The sequence below is a fragment of the Tursiops truncatus genome, chromosome 1 (genome assembly GCF_011762595.2).
Source record: "Tursiops truncatus isolate mTurTru1 chromosome 1, mTurTru1.mat.Y, whole genome shotgun sequence".
Classification (NCBI taxonomy): domain Eukaryota; kingdom Metazoa; phylum Chordata; class Mammalia; order Artiodactyla; family Delphinidae; genus Tursiops; species Tursiops truncatus.
In genome coordinates this window covers 101,044,351-101,059,835 of record NC_047034.1, presented here as the reverse complement: position 1 = coordinate 101,059,835, position 15,485 = coordinate 101,044,351, and the positions used below count along the sequence as shown (strand labels likewise).

The 15,485-nt window shown below is 35.4% G+C and overlaps 1 protein-coding gene across 8 annotated transcripts in view; it reads left to right on the top strand.

Moving 5' to 3' along the window:
• The window catches only part of ABCD3 (ATP binding cassette subfamily D member 3), an 82,806-nt gene that overhangs the window by 7,836 nt on the left and 59,485 nt on the right, over positions 1 to 15,485 (top strand). Inside the window, exon 2 of one of the 8 annotated variants that reach the window (XM_073810800.1) lies at positions 3,103 to 3,199. The exons of the other annotated variants lie outside the window; for them this stretch is intronic. Coding sequence (XP_073666901.1) covers positions 3,117 to 3,199 — 83 coding nt within the window. The 5' untranslated portion in view covers positions 3,103 to 3,116. The remainder of the gene's footprint in view (positions 1 to 3,102; positions 3,200 to 15,485) is intronic. 8 annotated transcript variants of the gene reach the window in all.

Below are 15,485 nucleotides of genomic sequence, written 5' to 3'. Positions count from 1 at the left end.
CACTCTGACGTTTGGGCTAGGCATTTGATCCATACTGGGCCAGTCAGAATCCTTCCTCCTCTGTGATGTTTCTGCTGTGGAGTCAGTGGGAAATGGTCTTCCTTTTTCGGTCATGGATGGTGAATATCACCACCTTCTAATCTGTTGCAATAAAATATAAACTGGAATTATTATTATTATTATTTTATTGGCCTCACCACGCAGCTTGCAGGATCTTAGTTCCCTGACCAGGGATTGAGCCCATGCCCACTGCAGTGGAAGCATGGAGTCAGTCCTAACCATTGGACTCCCAGGGAATTCCCTAAACTGGAGTTATGAAGAAGAAAGATAGGCGCTCTTTATAATTTTCTTTAGAGTTATATGTGGCAAATTAAATTTTATGCAAAATGGGTACTGTATTTCCCTATTGTTATTTTTTTTGGAGTTATTTTTTTACAGAATGTTAAGAGTTTTTATAAATGACATTTGTAGTCATTTCTACAAAAAATTAGACATAAGGCCCTTGCTTAAGAATATGGCTTTTATCATAACATTCTTTTTATGAGGAAATAACTTTTGTTTTAGGCATCTCTTTTAAGAATATAACCTTCCATAAGCATTAGGATAAAATGGTCTGGATAACTGATGGTTGCGCTCTTCATTGGGAACTATTATGCATATTAAGATAGTTTGAAGCCTTGCTAGATAAAACTAGTGAGTGTGGTAAAGGTGTTTTTTTAAAAAAAACATGCATTTGTTGTTTGGCTAATTAGCAGTCCTGAATGATTGCAATTAAATTAATAAAGTATAAAATTGAAAATAAAGCTCATCAAAGCATTCAGCTAATTTGATACCTGTGAATAGACGTAACAATCTCACATACCACTGTAATGGCACCATAATAATAGACATAAACATGGGTTGTGTGATTTACTCTCTGCTTAAGAAGTTATTGGCATTAATTTAGTGCCAATAGTTATCTGTTGGCATTAAAAATAAATGTACTATGTGGAATGAGGCAGCTTCTCTAGGTAAATCATAATTTGGTTATTTAATCAGCATACTGTGTCTGTAGGTCACTGCATGTCGCTATTTAAAACATTTACACTTTCATAAACCTATGAAGTAAGCAACGAGACACATAGTGTCTCCTCAGAAGGAAAAAGTATGGTCCTATAAATTTATCATACTTTAGTGAGTAGGACGTTCTTACATTTCAGCTTCTCTGAAATTAGGATGCAATTTACAGCCGACGCATCTTAGCTTTGATTAATATGGTATTGGCATATTGTTACATTTCCGTTTTACTGTGCATGTTTTTAATTTGCTTATAAAAATGCTTCTCGGTAATTTACATCAAACTCAATCTTCTGACTCCATATTCAGTGTTACTGTCATTCTTTCTTCATTATATCTTAGAGGTTAACTGAAGTTAACTTAAGTTGAGGTAGAATCAGATCTTTTCCTCATTCCAGAGCAAGGACTGGAGGAAGTAGGGTGGCATGGGAATCAATGAACCACTCAAAGAAAGGGACCCAAAGATCATGCACTAACTCACAAAACATCTCGTGCTTGCTACATGTCAGATGCTGGGTTTATAGAGATGAAAAAAAGGTCCTATTCTCGAGCGTTGGGGGATATGATACAAGTCTGTACCTTCATTCAACATTTAGTGCTAGGTGCTGAGAACACACAGTAGTGAATAAGAGTAGGTCTGTTTCCTAGATGGATCCCGTAGTGAGAGAAGACAGAACCCATTTCATTTTAGTTTTGTATTGGGCACTTGGGAAGATTAAAAATTAAATTAGGCAAGATTTTTGCTGTTAAGAAACCCACAGACTATTAAAAGAGGGAATCCTGTGTCTGGACATTTCACACCAAATTTCTAGTTAAAAAAAGAAACTCCTGGTATATTTTATTTAAAATATTATTCTCCATTTACCTGTGATACAATTTTGTTGCATCAGGAAATTAGATTTAAGGTGTTTTCAACTATGGTATTCATTTTCTTTCCCCTGCAGTAATGCCCAAGATGTGTTTAGTAAAACAGTGGAGGCACTGTGGGAGGCAAGTGTAGGACAGAATCAATGAAATGATCCCATTTTTAACGTATCAGATAATTTCCAATTTAACTATTGATGAGTGAATACATTTCTCTCTGTATTTTATCACCGGCTCAACAAAATAGCTACTTCCCCTTACTTCAGTGAAGAAACTTTCAATGTGGAAGGAAATACAATGTTTATCCAATACATTCTATTGAATGCTTCTTGTATGTCTCTAAGCTAGGCATTGAGATACCAAATTGATGAACATTATTTCTAGAACATTATTTCTAACCCCTGGAAATACAAATATATAGAAAAGTCGTACAAGTCAGTGTGACTAGACCTGTGGTCTAATAATAATTCTGTGGGAGGGAGCACTGAATTGGGAATGTTTGATTGTTTTGGTTGTTACCTGGGGAGGTTTCACTTTTGTGCCTGATCTTAAGAGATAAGGCGTAAAAGGCATTCTAGGTAGAGAAAGTAGCATGAGCAAAGGATGGCGTTAGTGGAGTTATGATTTGAGAAGAAGGGACTGCAAAGACATGAAGCTGGTAACCTTACTATTAACTATTTATTGAGCACTTGCCATATTATAGGTTCTAAATACTTTGCATTTATTCCTGACAACAGTCGTTTGAGATAGTTGTTTTATTATCTTTATTTTATCGGTGAGTAATCAGAAAGGTAAAAATGGTACCTGATTATAAGAGTTCTTACGTTTGAATTAGCCATGTGGAGGGTAAAAGACAGAATAAAACATTTTTATCAGATCCTTCAGATATACTTAGGTTTGTAACCAAGCAAGGCCTCATGCGCACCTGGACAGAAAGCCAAACTCTTGACAGCAGGTGTTTTCAGCAAAGTAAGGGTTTATTACACGGCGCCAAGCAAGAGAGAGAGACAAAGTAAGCAGGTGTTTTCAGCAAAGTAAGGGTTTATTACACGGCGCCAAGCAAGAGAGAGAGACAAGCTTCAGATCCACTCCATCTTGGTCTTTGAGTTAGGGATTTTTTTTTTTAAGGGGAAGAACGAAAGCTGGGACTAATCATCATCTTGTGACATTTCTTCATCATAGTTTCGGGAGTCGGGATGTTCTGGTTTATGAGGCTCAGACCAGGTGGTCCGTGGCTTGGGGGTCCATCAGCTCATCTTGCCCTGGAGAAACAACCTGGGTTTGTATGTTAATGATGATATACATAATAGGAATTTTAGTACATTAACGATGTTATCGACAGTAGCAGTCTTCGTCCTCTGACTCTGGTTGATTAGTGTTCAGTTAGCACAGGATTGAGGTCAGAGGGGACAAAAAAGGGAATAAAGAATTGGATAGAGAGAGTAATCATAGACTCAGTAAGGGAACTCGGTTTCAGATTCAGAAGAACAGTCAAGAATCATTCAGGGGCTAAGAAAAAATGTTAAATTCAAAGTTATGTTAATTGTTAGATTAACAATTTTATTGTGGTATATTAATTTTAAAATATAGTCATGGTGAAATACTCTTAAGATTTTTAAAACATTTTTATTGTATATTATACAGCAAATATAGAAAAGTGCATAAAACATGTATATAAATTAATGACTTTTTTTGTAACTGCCACCCAGGTCAAGAAATATCTTTGCCATCTACCCAGAAGCCACATGCCCCTTCCCAGTCACAGCCCCTTCCCTGTACTATCCTGACTTCTATAGTAATTACATTTTTGCATTTCTTTATAATTTTATCACCCAAAGGTGCGCTCCTAAGCAGTATAATTCAGATGTGTTTGTGGGATTTTTTGTTCAGGTCTCTCTTAATCTATGAGTCTGCATGCCATTTCTCTTTCCCCTTTGTTATAGTTTATTTGTTGAAGCAACCAGGTGTTTTCACCTATACATATTCTGTAATTTGGATTATGCCAGTTGTATAATTTTTCTTCATTCTCTATTTCCTGTAAATTGCTAGTTGGATCTAAAGTTTAGATTTTGTTTTTATTTTTTGGACAAGAATGCTTCCTAGGTGTTGATGTGGTATACTCTCTGTCACAAGGTATATAAGGTCTGGTGGTTTCTTTTTGTGATTTGAGCAGCCACTGATATTTGATACCTAGAACAATGAGTTTATTAGGTCTTACAAAATGATGATATTTGAATTCGGTTATTACTTCATTTATAAGGTGGAATGCTTCTGTAAAAAGGAAGTTTTCTTCATCTATTTGGTTCCCCAGTGGTACAGTTCAGTTAGGAAAGGCAGGATGGATGTTTGCTTCTTTATTATACATCAGTTTCTTGTTATTCTCTGGAGGTGACCAATGAATTCTTCTTAAGTGTCATTATGAACCTAATGATTCACTACTTGTAAATAAGTAGTTAATGCTCTCTTATAGATGCTTTGGAGGAACCTTTATGAATGCAGTGAATCTTATAAAAATATGAAATGTGCCTCAGGTATCAACTCTTGCATTGGTTTTATTTCTATTTAAATTTTAGAATGAGCATGTTGGGATTTTGATGAGGATTTCATCTAAATAATAGATTAATTTCTAAAATTGGTTATAGTGCCCTTTTTTTTTTGATCAATCTTGCCATGAGTTTGTAAGGTGTCAATTTTTTTAAAAATCTGACTTTCAGTTTTGCTTTACCTCTGTTGAGTGTCTTTTATTTCATTTTTATTTGCTTTTATCTGTATTCTTTTATTCTTTATACTTCAGTTAATTTTGTTCTTTTTCTAATGTTCGCATAGATGATGAATTTTCCGTCTTTTCTAATGTATTCGTTTAAGGTTATAAAGTTCTCTAAGCACTGTTTAGTTGCATCCCACAGTTTTTTTGATATGTAAACTCTTACGTTGTAAACATATCATTTGATATGTATATCATTCATTTCAAATATTTTAAAAATTTCTTTGACCCATGACTTTTCACAAACCAAAGCGAATCTCTTTATGTCAGTTACCTATTGTTGTATAACAAACCACCCCAACAGTTATTTTTCCTCCTTATTTCTATGGATGGCTGGGTAGTTCCTTTGCTTGTTTTGTTTGGGTTCCCTTATGAGGAACCCAGTAGAGGATTGGCTGCACTGGAAGGTTCATATCTGGTAGTTGGTGCTGGCTGGTGGCTGGGATGCCTTGATTTTCATCTAAGTGACTATATCATTCAGTAGGCTATACCAGTTCCTTACATGGTGGTCTCAGGTCAGCATTCCAAGAAGCCAGGGTGAAAGCAGAAAGGCTTCCACCCATTCTGTTGGCTAGAGCAAGTCACAAGCCTGGCCCAGATTCAAGGGTGGGAAAAAAGATTCCTCCTTTTTAGGAATTTGTCTCAGTATTTAATATACCAGAAATTCAAAACATTTGGGAATTTTTCTTGTATTTTTCTTTTTGCTGTTAATTACCAGCATAATTGCTTTGTGGTTAGAGTATTGATTTTTTTCCTCATTTTATTTTTAGCTCTTTTAGTTGTTTGGAAGTTATTCTCTATATAAATTTTTTTTTTTTTAAATTTTACTGGTTACCCTAGAAATTTTGCCATCTGTTTGCCTTTTCAAGTCTAAATATTAATCAATAAGAAATACTTCATAATTCTCCCAGGCAGTAAAAGGACTTCAGAGCAGTGACCCCATTAACTTTTCCTCCTTATTTAGATGCATTTGTTGTGGGTTTTTTTTTTTTAGTACTATAAGACATTATTATTATTGTTTTATATAATATTTACTTAGAGTTATATATTTACCACATTCTTTGCTTTCCATTCCTTCTTGCAATCTATACCTTTCAACTGAGATCAACCCTCCTCTCCCCCATAATATGTCCTTTATAAATTTCTTTAGTACAAGTCTGCTGATGATGAACCCTCTCCATATTGCCAGGGAATGTCTTTATTTGCCTTCTTTCATGTAAGTGTCTTTTTTCCTGAATGTTTAATTCTAGATTGGCAGTAATGGTTAGGTGTGGATTTATTTTTTATCTGTCTTGCTTAGAATTCACTGGGCCTTTTAATTTTTGTGGATTGGTGTCTTTCTTCGATTTTGGAATATTCTCGGCCATTACCTATGCCTCATTTTCTTTCTTTATTCTTCCTGGACACCAACTGAGATAGTCTTATTGTAACCACTGTCTCTTATTTCTTTGTTTGCTGTCTTTTTGTTTTCTCCTTGCTATACTCTGTATAGTCAATTCTGACTTAGCTGCTAGATTATTAATTTTCTCTTCAGCTGTGTGAAATCTGTTAAACCTATTGATTAAATATTTAATTTTAATTGTATTTTTATTTTTAAGAATTCCATTTGGTTTTCTTAAGTCTGTGTAGCTTTTTATTATTTTCTTATCTTGGTAGATACTTTGTTTTATTTTATCTGTTTATTTCTTTAAATATAGTCTGCATTGTTTTATAGGGTATGTTTGGAAATGCCAACATCTGAAATCTTTTTGGGTCTGCTCCTGTTTTCTGTCATTTCTACTGGTTCTTGGTTATGGAGTGTAGTTTCCTATGTGCTTGGTTATTTTTGATTATGGTCTAGACATTTTATTTAAAATTACTTGGAATAATTTTGAGGCTTATAGTAAACATACTTTCATTTTAAGAGGAAAGTTTACTTGTTAAAGTACCTGGGAGCAGTATCAGTCAGGGAAGAACTTAAACCAAGTTACTTAAGAGCACATACTAAAATTTTTAGTACAGTAGCTTAATAAACAGGTGTAAGACTCACATTTCAGATTTCATATTTTTGTTTCCCAAAGGAGTTATATCATTGTATATTCACAGTATTGTCATGTTAATTCCTTTCAAATCAACATCTCCACTCTTGAACTTCAAATCTAAACTTAAAAAAAAAATCTTCTGGACAATTCCGTATCGTTATCTTATTGGAACCTGAAATTTAACACATTTATAATGAGTCCAATTATTATTTCCCTGCATGCTTCTACTGTTATTCTTTATTATGGTAAATGGAATGACTGTCCTCGGGTCGCTTAGGGTGCAAGCTGCGAGACCTGAGGAAAAATGATCTTTGCCTTTCAGGGCATAAGTTTGGAGCGGAAGGTTTCTAATACCTCCTGTATCTTTTTACATAGTTCTTTAAGTCTTTGCTCTTCTCCTCTCATTTCCATATTCAGTTAGGTCTTAGCTCTTATCTATTCTCTCACCCTGTTATTTCTAGCAATTTTGTTTCATCTTTCTATTTCCATAGCCACCACCTTTGTTCACATCTTCATCATTTCTGGGCCCTGATTGACCTTGGTTGTGTGCGTGCACATGTGTGCCCACACACACACAGCTATATTTGATATGGCTAAGGACTTGAACTGGGGGACAATAGAAATGATAAGGAACCTACTTAGAAAGCAGGTGAGAAAATTGTTAGTTTACATGAGAAGTTTTGATAGCCTGAACTGAAGTCGTTGCAATAGAGGAAAAGGAGAGCATAGAGAGAGATTGGATAGGGAGAGTATGAGAAAGCGAGAATATCTAAGAATAATTCCCAAGTTTGTGGCTTAGGTGATTGGATAGAAGAAGGTATATTCACTGAGTTAGGGCCCAGCTCAGGATGAGAAGGTGGAAAGGTAGATTTGGGGTGGAAAGGTAGGTTCAGACATAGATGCATGTTGAGTTTAAAATGATTTCAGTAGATCCAGGTACAGATACCTTATTTAAAAAAATAGATTATTCAAGTCAGGAGCTTAGGAAAGATGAGGGAGCTAGAGATTTGGGGAGTCATTAGAGAATGGGTGATAGCTGATATCATGGTTTTGACCGAGGTGTTCTAATGTAGTATCTCTAGGGCCTAGAGATAATGGATCTAATGATTCATTCTTCAGGGTCCTAAAGTTCTATGAGAATTTTCTAACTTTGTGTTTTCATCTTGGTGATAAATTATAAATAAATTAGTATAAGCACATTCTGGATCGTCTGAATGACTACCATAGTATTGCAGATTTTTGTACCCGTATTTGTGTTTGAATTGTTGCTTAAGTGACCATCAAAAGAGACCACATGTATGGTAGACAAATCTGCTGCATTAGAACCTACATCAGGCTGAAGTGTAGTAATGTAAAACTAAGAAAATCATCTTCAACCTTAGTATTCATACTGAATTATTTTGCTATTAAATTTTTCTTTTGTAGTGATAATTACAGGTGAAAGGTGTTTTCATAGAATTTCTAAGTAACTGAAATCTTATAATGAAGCTTTGGTTTGAAATCATGAAAAAGACGTAGAGCAATTGAGTAGTGTATTACTTTGTCACAAACTGTTAAAGAACATAGGGCTGACATGTAGATTATGTGTTTACACCAAGTGAAGCCCTCATAAGATGTCATGGTATACTCTGAATAAGGTATTTCATGGTAGCTTGAAGAGAGAAAAGTGATGGGAGAGCTGACTGATCATGTGGCCCATTGTGGGTGTGTGTATATATATGTATTGTGGGTGGATATGTGTGTATATATGTATGTTATATATATATGCAAATTATATTTTTGTGAGCAGTTACATTGCATGGATCGCCATTTGTCTCTATAAATACCAATTTGTAACACTTATTATTAGTATTATTAGCAGTAAGTTCTATGACATTTTCACTGAGTATTTTAATTTTTAGAATTTTGTTTTGGGGTGTACTAATAAATTGATTATCCCATCAACATTAATGAAGCAGTGATTTAAAGCCAGTTCATTGTTTACAAAAGAAAAATAATGAAGATTATTTAAAAATCTTGGCTATTAACTGGAACATACAACACATAAATAATTCCTTCTACTCTTTTACCCCAGCACTGGTGATTAGTTGTAGCAATGTTATCTCACCTATCACTTTAAATGAATGTTGATTCCATTTTTATTGGCTTTAAAATTTTTGTTAGTTTTTAAGTGATAAATTTTATTTTGTGGTTGTAGAAGAGCTGTAAACAAAAGGAATGTATACAGTTGACCCTTGAACAACATGTTTTTGAACTGCGAGGGTCCACTTATGTGTGGATTTTTTTCACTAAATACGTACTTCCATACTATATGATCCATGGTTGGTTGAATCCAAGGATCTGGAGCCTCGGATACGAGGGCCTACTGTATAGTTATAGGTGAATTTTCAACTGCAGTGAGGGTCAGTGCTCCTAAGTCTTCATGTTTAAGGGTCAGTTAACTTAATTTTATGCTTATACATTTTAAAAAAATTTATTTATTTATTTTTGGCTGTGTTGGGTCTTCGTCGCTGCGCGCGGGCCCCCCCCAGTTGAGGCAAGCGGGGGCTACTCTCCGTTGCGGTGTGTGGGCTCCCACTGCGGTGGCCTCTCCCGTTGTGGAGCACAGGCTCTAGGTGCATGGGCTTCAGTAGTTGTGGCGCCTGGGCTTCAGCAATTGTGTCTCGTGGTCTCTAGAGCGCAGGCTCAGTGGTGCATAGACTTAGCTGCTCTGCGGCATGGGGGATCCTCCCGGACCAGGGCTTGAACCCGTGACTTCTGCATTGGCAGGCGGATTCCTAACCACTGCACCACCAAGGAAGCCCGCTTATACATATTTAAGGAAGCACCAAATTAAGTCAACGCTGGGGTCTGTAAGAATTTTTTTTTCCTTCAGGAGAGGTTCATATATTATCTGAAGTCCAGGAAACACTGGCCTAGAAAAATGAACTAAGTGAGAAATTTTAGGGTCAGAATTATTGTTCTGGATAACAAAACTCTGATCAAAGTTTTCAGAATTGTTTTCTTTTTTTTTTTTTTTACTTAGTCTGAAAGTTATCTGAAAACTTCTCTTTTAATTTTTGTCAATTTCTTTTTCCTAGTCTCATAGTTTGTTGGAAGTTTCTGCTTATTAGTTTTACATATTTTGTTGGCATTATTAAGGAATAGTTAACTCCATCTCCTTCTCCCTCACCCCTCCAACAATAAAGAACAAAGAAAATGTACTTTTCTATTGTGTTCTTAGGAAAAAGTCTCCCCTAGGTTTTGGTCATCTTTTTCTTTTATAGTTTTATTGAAGCTTTACTGATGTACAATAAACTGCTTATGTTTAAAATACACAACTTAATGAGTTTTGACATGTAAGCACCTGTGAAACCATCACACCCATCAAGATAGCAAACATTTCCATCACTCCAGAGATCCCTCATGCCCCTTTGTAGTCAGTCTTCTCCCTTGCACCAGCCTGAAGCGACCACTGACCTGCTTTCTATAACTGTAGATTAGATTTGACTGCTCTAGAATTTCATGTTAAGTGGGATCTACACTATGTACATTTTTGTCTAGCTACTTTTAGTCGGCATAATGATTTTGAGATTCATCCACTTTGCGTGCATCAATAGGTTTTTTTTTAATTGTTGAGTACATTTTATGGAAATAACTACAATTTTTTAAATCCTTTCACTTGTTGATGAACATTTGGATGTTTCCAGGTTTTGGCTATTAAAAATAAAGCAGCTATGAATATGTGTGTAAGGTTTATGTATGGAAATATGCTTTTATTTTCCTTGAGTAAATACTTAGTAGTGGAATGGCTGGCTTGTATGGTAGGTGTATGTTTAACTTTTTAAGAAACTGTTTTCCAAAGTGATTGTACCATTTTATATTCCCATCAGCAGTATAAGAAAATTCCAGTTGCTCCACATCCTTGATAACACTTGCTATGATCAGTCTTTTTAATCTTAGCCATTCTAGTGGATGTGTGTAGTGGTTTCTCATTGTGGTTTTAATTTGAATTTTCCTAAGTACTAATGATTTGGAGCATGTTTCCTTGTGTTTATTTTCCATCCATACATTTTCTTTGGCAAAGTGTCTGTTTAAATCTTTAAATGAATTGCCACCTTATTTGATTATAAGAGTCTGTTATGTATTCTGAATACAAGTTTTTTCTTGGGTATGTATTTTGCATATATGTTCTCCCAGTTGGTGGCTTGTCTTAATTTTCTTAGTAGTATATTTTGAGAAACAAACATTTAGAATTTTGATGAATTCTAGTTTATTGATTTTTTTTTTTTTCTGTGTGTAGTTTGTACTTTGTTCTATTTAACAAGTCTTTAACTCAAGATTACTGAGATCTTCTGTTTTCTTCTAGAAATTTTGTAGTTTTAGCTCTTACATTTAGGTCTCTGTTTCACTACAGGTTAATTTTTGTATATGGTGTGCAATAACATCTGAGGTTCCTTTTGATTTTTTTTGCATATGTCTGTCCAGTTGATCCAGTACCATTTGTTAAAAGATTATCCTTTCCTCATTGAGTTGCCATTGACACTTTTGTCTTATATCAATTGACCTTATATGTGTAGGTCTACTTTGGACTTTTCTGTTTCTTTGATCTCTGTTTATACTCCAGTATCAAACTCTTGATTAGTATAGCTTTATGATAAGCCTTGAAATTAGGTGCAATTCCTCCAACTTTGTTCTTCTTTGTAAAAATTTATTGATTGTTCTAGGTCCTTTGCATTTGCATACGGATTTTAGATTCAACTTGTTACTCTCTATAGAAAAGTCTGGTACGATTTTGATTGGGATTTCATTGTATTTCTAAATCAATTTGGAAAGAATTGACACTTTAATAATATTGAGTCTTCTGATCCATGACCATGATATATATCTCTCTATCTAGTCTTCTTTGAACATTTCTTTGCAGTGTGTTGTAGTTTTCAGCATGCAAGTCTTGCCGTCTTCTTTTTTTCTTTTTAATTTTAGCCCTAAGTATTTAATATTTTTGATGCTTCTTTAAATGGTATGTTTAAAATTTCAATTTCCAATTGTTTTTCACTCATATGTAGAAATACAATTGGTATTTATATATAGATGTTGTATCCTGGAAACCAGTTGAACTCACTTAGCTTTTTTGTAGATTCCTTAGGCTTTTCTATATAGTGTTTATAGAGTCTGCAATAAAGATAGTTTTACTTCTTCGTTTTCATTCTATGTGCCTTTTGTTTGTTCTGCTTACTTTATTGCACTGTGTCCTTCAGTAACAATATTGAATAAAAGTGGTGAGTGTTGGCATCTTTGCAATGTCCCAGATCTTACAGAGACTCGGTCTTTTGTTAATTGGTATGATGATAATTGTAGGTGTTTGATGATGTCCTTTATCAGACTGAGGAAGTTCCTTTTATTTCTAGTTTGATGAGAGTTCTTAGGATGAGTAGGTGTCAGGTTTTATAGGCCTTTTCTGTATCTATTGATATGATCATATGTTTATTCTTCTTTAGACTGTTAATATGATGAATTACCTTGTTTTCTCAAATGTTAACCTGACTTTACATTTCTTGGATAAAACCTTCCTATACTTTTTATAGCCGGTTACTGCTCTTGTCTTTTCTTTTTTGTAATGTCTTTGCCAAAGAAAAATGAGAAATTTGCAAAAGCACTTCTTGTAGCATATCAAATACAGAGGTTGTCTTGAGGGAAAGCACTGTGCAGTTGTTTGAGTTGTGAACTGAACTAGCCACTTTTTTTTGTTTTGTTTTTTTGGTGGAACATCATTTTTACTTGAAAGAAAGACTGAATAACTCTGGTTATTCAGCCTTGAATGTTGCAGACATTTTCTTGTAATGCCTTCAAGGAAAAACAACTGGCAGTGTTTGTTGCCAATGTTACAGTTTAAGCTTTCAAGTGAAAATTAGAATTTGGAAATCTTGTCTGCTACCATGAGCTTGCTAGTTTCCCAGTGCTTAAGACCTTTCTGATGAGGTTGGTGGTAATATTAACAAATATAATTTTAAAAATATTGTATAATAAAATGTATTACATTTGGAAGGCCTACTATATAACTCAGTGAACCAGCATTTTCCAAATGACTAATGCATGATCTTAGAAAATTTCGAGTGGGTTAAAAGAGCCATTGAAAGTGTAATATAGGGGCTTCCCTGGTGGCACAGTGGTTGAGAATCCGCCTGCCAATTCAGGGGACACGGGTTCCATCCCTGGTCTGGGAAGATCCCACATGCTGCAGAGCAACTAAGCCCGCGAGCCACAACTACTGAGCCCATAAGCTGCCACTGCTGAAACCCATGTGCCTAGAGCCCATGCTCTGCAACCAGAGAAGCCACCACAATGAGAAGCCCGCACGCCGGAACGAAGAGTAGCCCCTGCTCACCGCAATTAGAGAAAGCTCGTGCACAGCAACGAAGACCCAACACAGCCAAAAATAAATAAATAAAATAAATTAATTTTTTTAAAAGTGTAATATAGTATAGACCAGTGAATTTTATTGTATCAGAGTACAAGTTCATTGATATAATTATCAGACTGCATTGCAGCATTATAGTATCACAGAAGAATATCCACAGTTATCAGAATACTCCTGTTTTACAACTACCTATCTGAATTGCAGTAGATAGAACGAATACAGACTCAGGTATGAGAATCCATTTGTCGTCTATTGAGCCAGACATAAAGGAGATTTGCCAAAATGTAAAAACAATGCCACTTTTCTTACTAAACTATTTTGTTTGAGAAAATATAGCTATTTTTATAAAAAATTTTATTTAACATGTAATGTGTTTGTTGTCTTTAAATGAGTAAATAAGTATTTTTAAAATTTATGAGGTTGAAATTTCATATGATAAATATCCATGTAACACAAATATATAAAAGTTCTTGGGGATCCTGAGACTACGAGGTTTGAGAAATGCTGATCTAGAATAGTGCCTAGCATGTAGTAAGCAATTAGTAGACGTTTGAATGCTTCTTGACCATGTCACTTTTATAATTTACCTGTCTTTTCAGTACCACATGCACTTGATAATGTATCTTTTCTGTGTGCCTTTGTTTCATACTCTAGCAACCAAGTTGTTTTTATATATTTTATCCTGGTACTGCGATTCTCTTTTCCTTGCCTTTGCCCACGCCTGGATGTTGGGCAAGGCAATGAAAAGGATTGATGCAGGAGTGCCATCGTATTTTGGAAAGTGTGCTGATTTATTGAGTGAGAAGAAGATAGATGAGCAGCTCCTGACTGAACATGACATTGATATTGGTATAATAGACTGGTTTAAGGTCATCATTCACATAGTCACAAAATTAGATTTAAAAATAACTTCAGTTGGTTATACCCTGAAATGTAACGAGATAACTGATATTTAGTGATTGTTCTAGGTATTATAGATACCTCGCCATTTTGTGTGCATATTGATGATATATTTTGAACGTGTTGAATACTTTTATTTTAATGGATTTAGCTCATAAATATAGTATACTGCTCTAATTTATCCTAAGTAATTTATATGTATTTATATAGCTGGTATCTTCAAAATTGAGGAAACATTAAAGAATTCTTAAAAAGAGGAATTTAGAAAGCCTTATTTATAAAAGGGGCTCATAATTAACTGTGCATGCTTGAACATATATATAAAAGGCATTCTGTGAAACAGTTTTGCGGTCTCATGGAAATTTAAAAACAGATGAACAATCCTGCAGTATAATTGAAACTAGAAACAGTAATAAACCTAAGCACTTTAAAAATGATAGCATCTACCGAATTGTATCAATAGTTGTTTGCCTTTCTAGCGTTATTCAGTGACGTGGTATCCTATTACTGAAAATGTTCACTGATTGCTGTACAGATTGCTGTGGCTCAACTAGGTATTGAACATACAGGGTTGGGTAATATATGACCCCTGTAGTAGACAAGGAGATATGCTACCCAGATTCCCCTTCAAAGAAGGGCTCATTGTCCAGCTATGAGGAGTGCGGATTACCAGGTAGCCCCTTCTGCACACATCTCTAGGGTCTGCCTTACCTGCAGAGCTACCTCCCTCAAGGTCATGATCTCCCTGGAGCAGCATACATTTGCATGCTGAGCTAGAAAGAGGTTTAAAGACCTGACCATTTCATCCCATCACAGAGCACTATGATGGACAGTATTTGATTCGGGGCTTCCCACTTGGTTGGCTGAAATTTTGTTGGCCTATATCACAGTTTGAGTTCTGCCCAAACTTTCTTTCTTTGCCTTCCTTTCACAGATACTGATCTCTAATAAACATTTTGTACTCCAAACACCACCTCGCCTCTACTTTGGAGAAGCCAACCTGCAATAGCTCCTGATCTCATAGAACTAATATACTGGGAGGAAATATATGTTAAACAAGAGATTTAATACGTGATTAATGTTATATAGAAGCATAGGGTGCTATGGTAGTGTGTATAAAAAGAAGCCAAGCCTGGTTATTATATTGTTTTGGGGTGCTATTATATTGTTTTGAGTAGCGTGAACCTTGGGCATGGTACTGACTTTTCCAAGCCAGTTTTTTCTTCCCTTTTTTTTTTTAAATTTATTTATTTATTTATTTTTGGCTGCGTTGGGTCTTTCTCTAGTTGCGGTGAGCGGGGGCTGCTCTTGGTTGCGGTGCGCGGGCTTCTCATTGCGGTGGCTTCTCTTGTTGCGGAGCACGGGCTCTAGGCATGTGGGCTTCAGTAATTGTGGTGAGTGGGCTCAGTAGTTGTAGTGAGCGGGCTCTAGAGTGCAGGATCACGGGCTTAGTTGCTCCACGGCATGTGGGATCTTCCCAGAC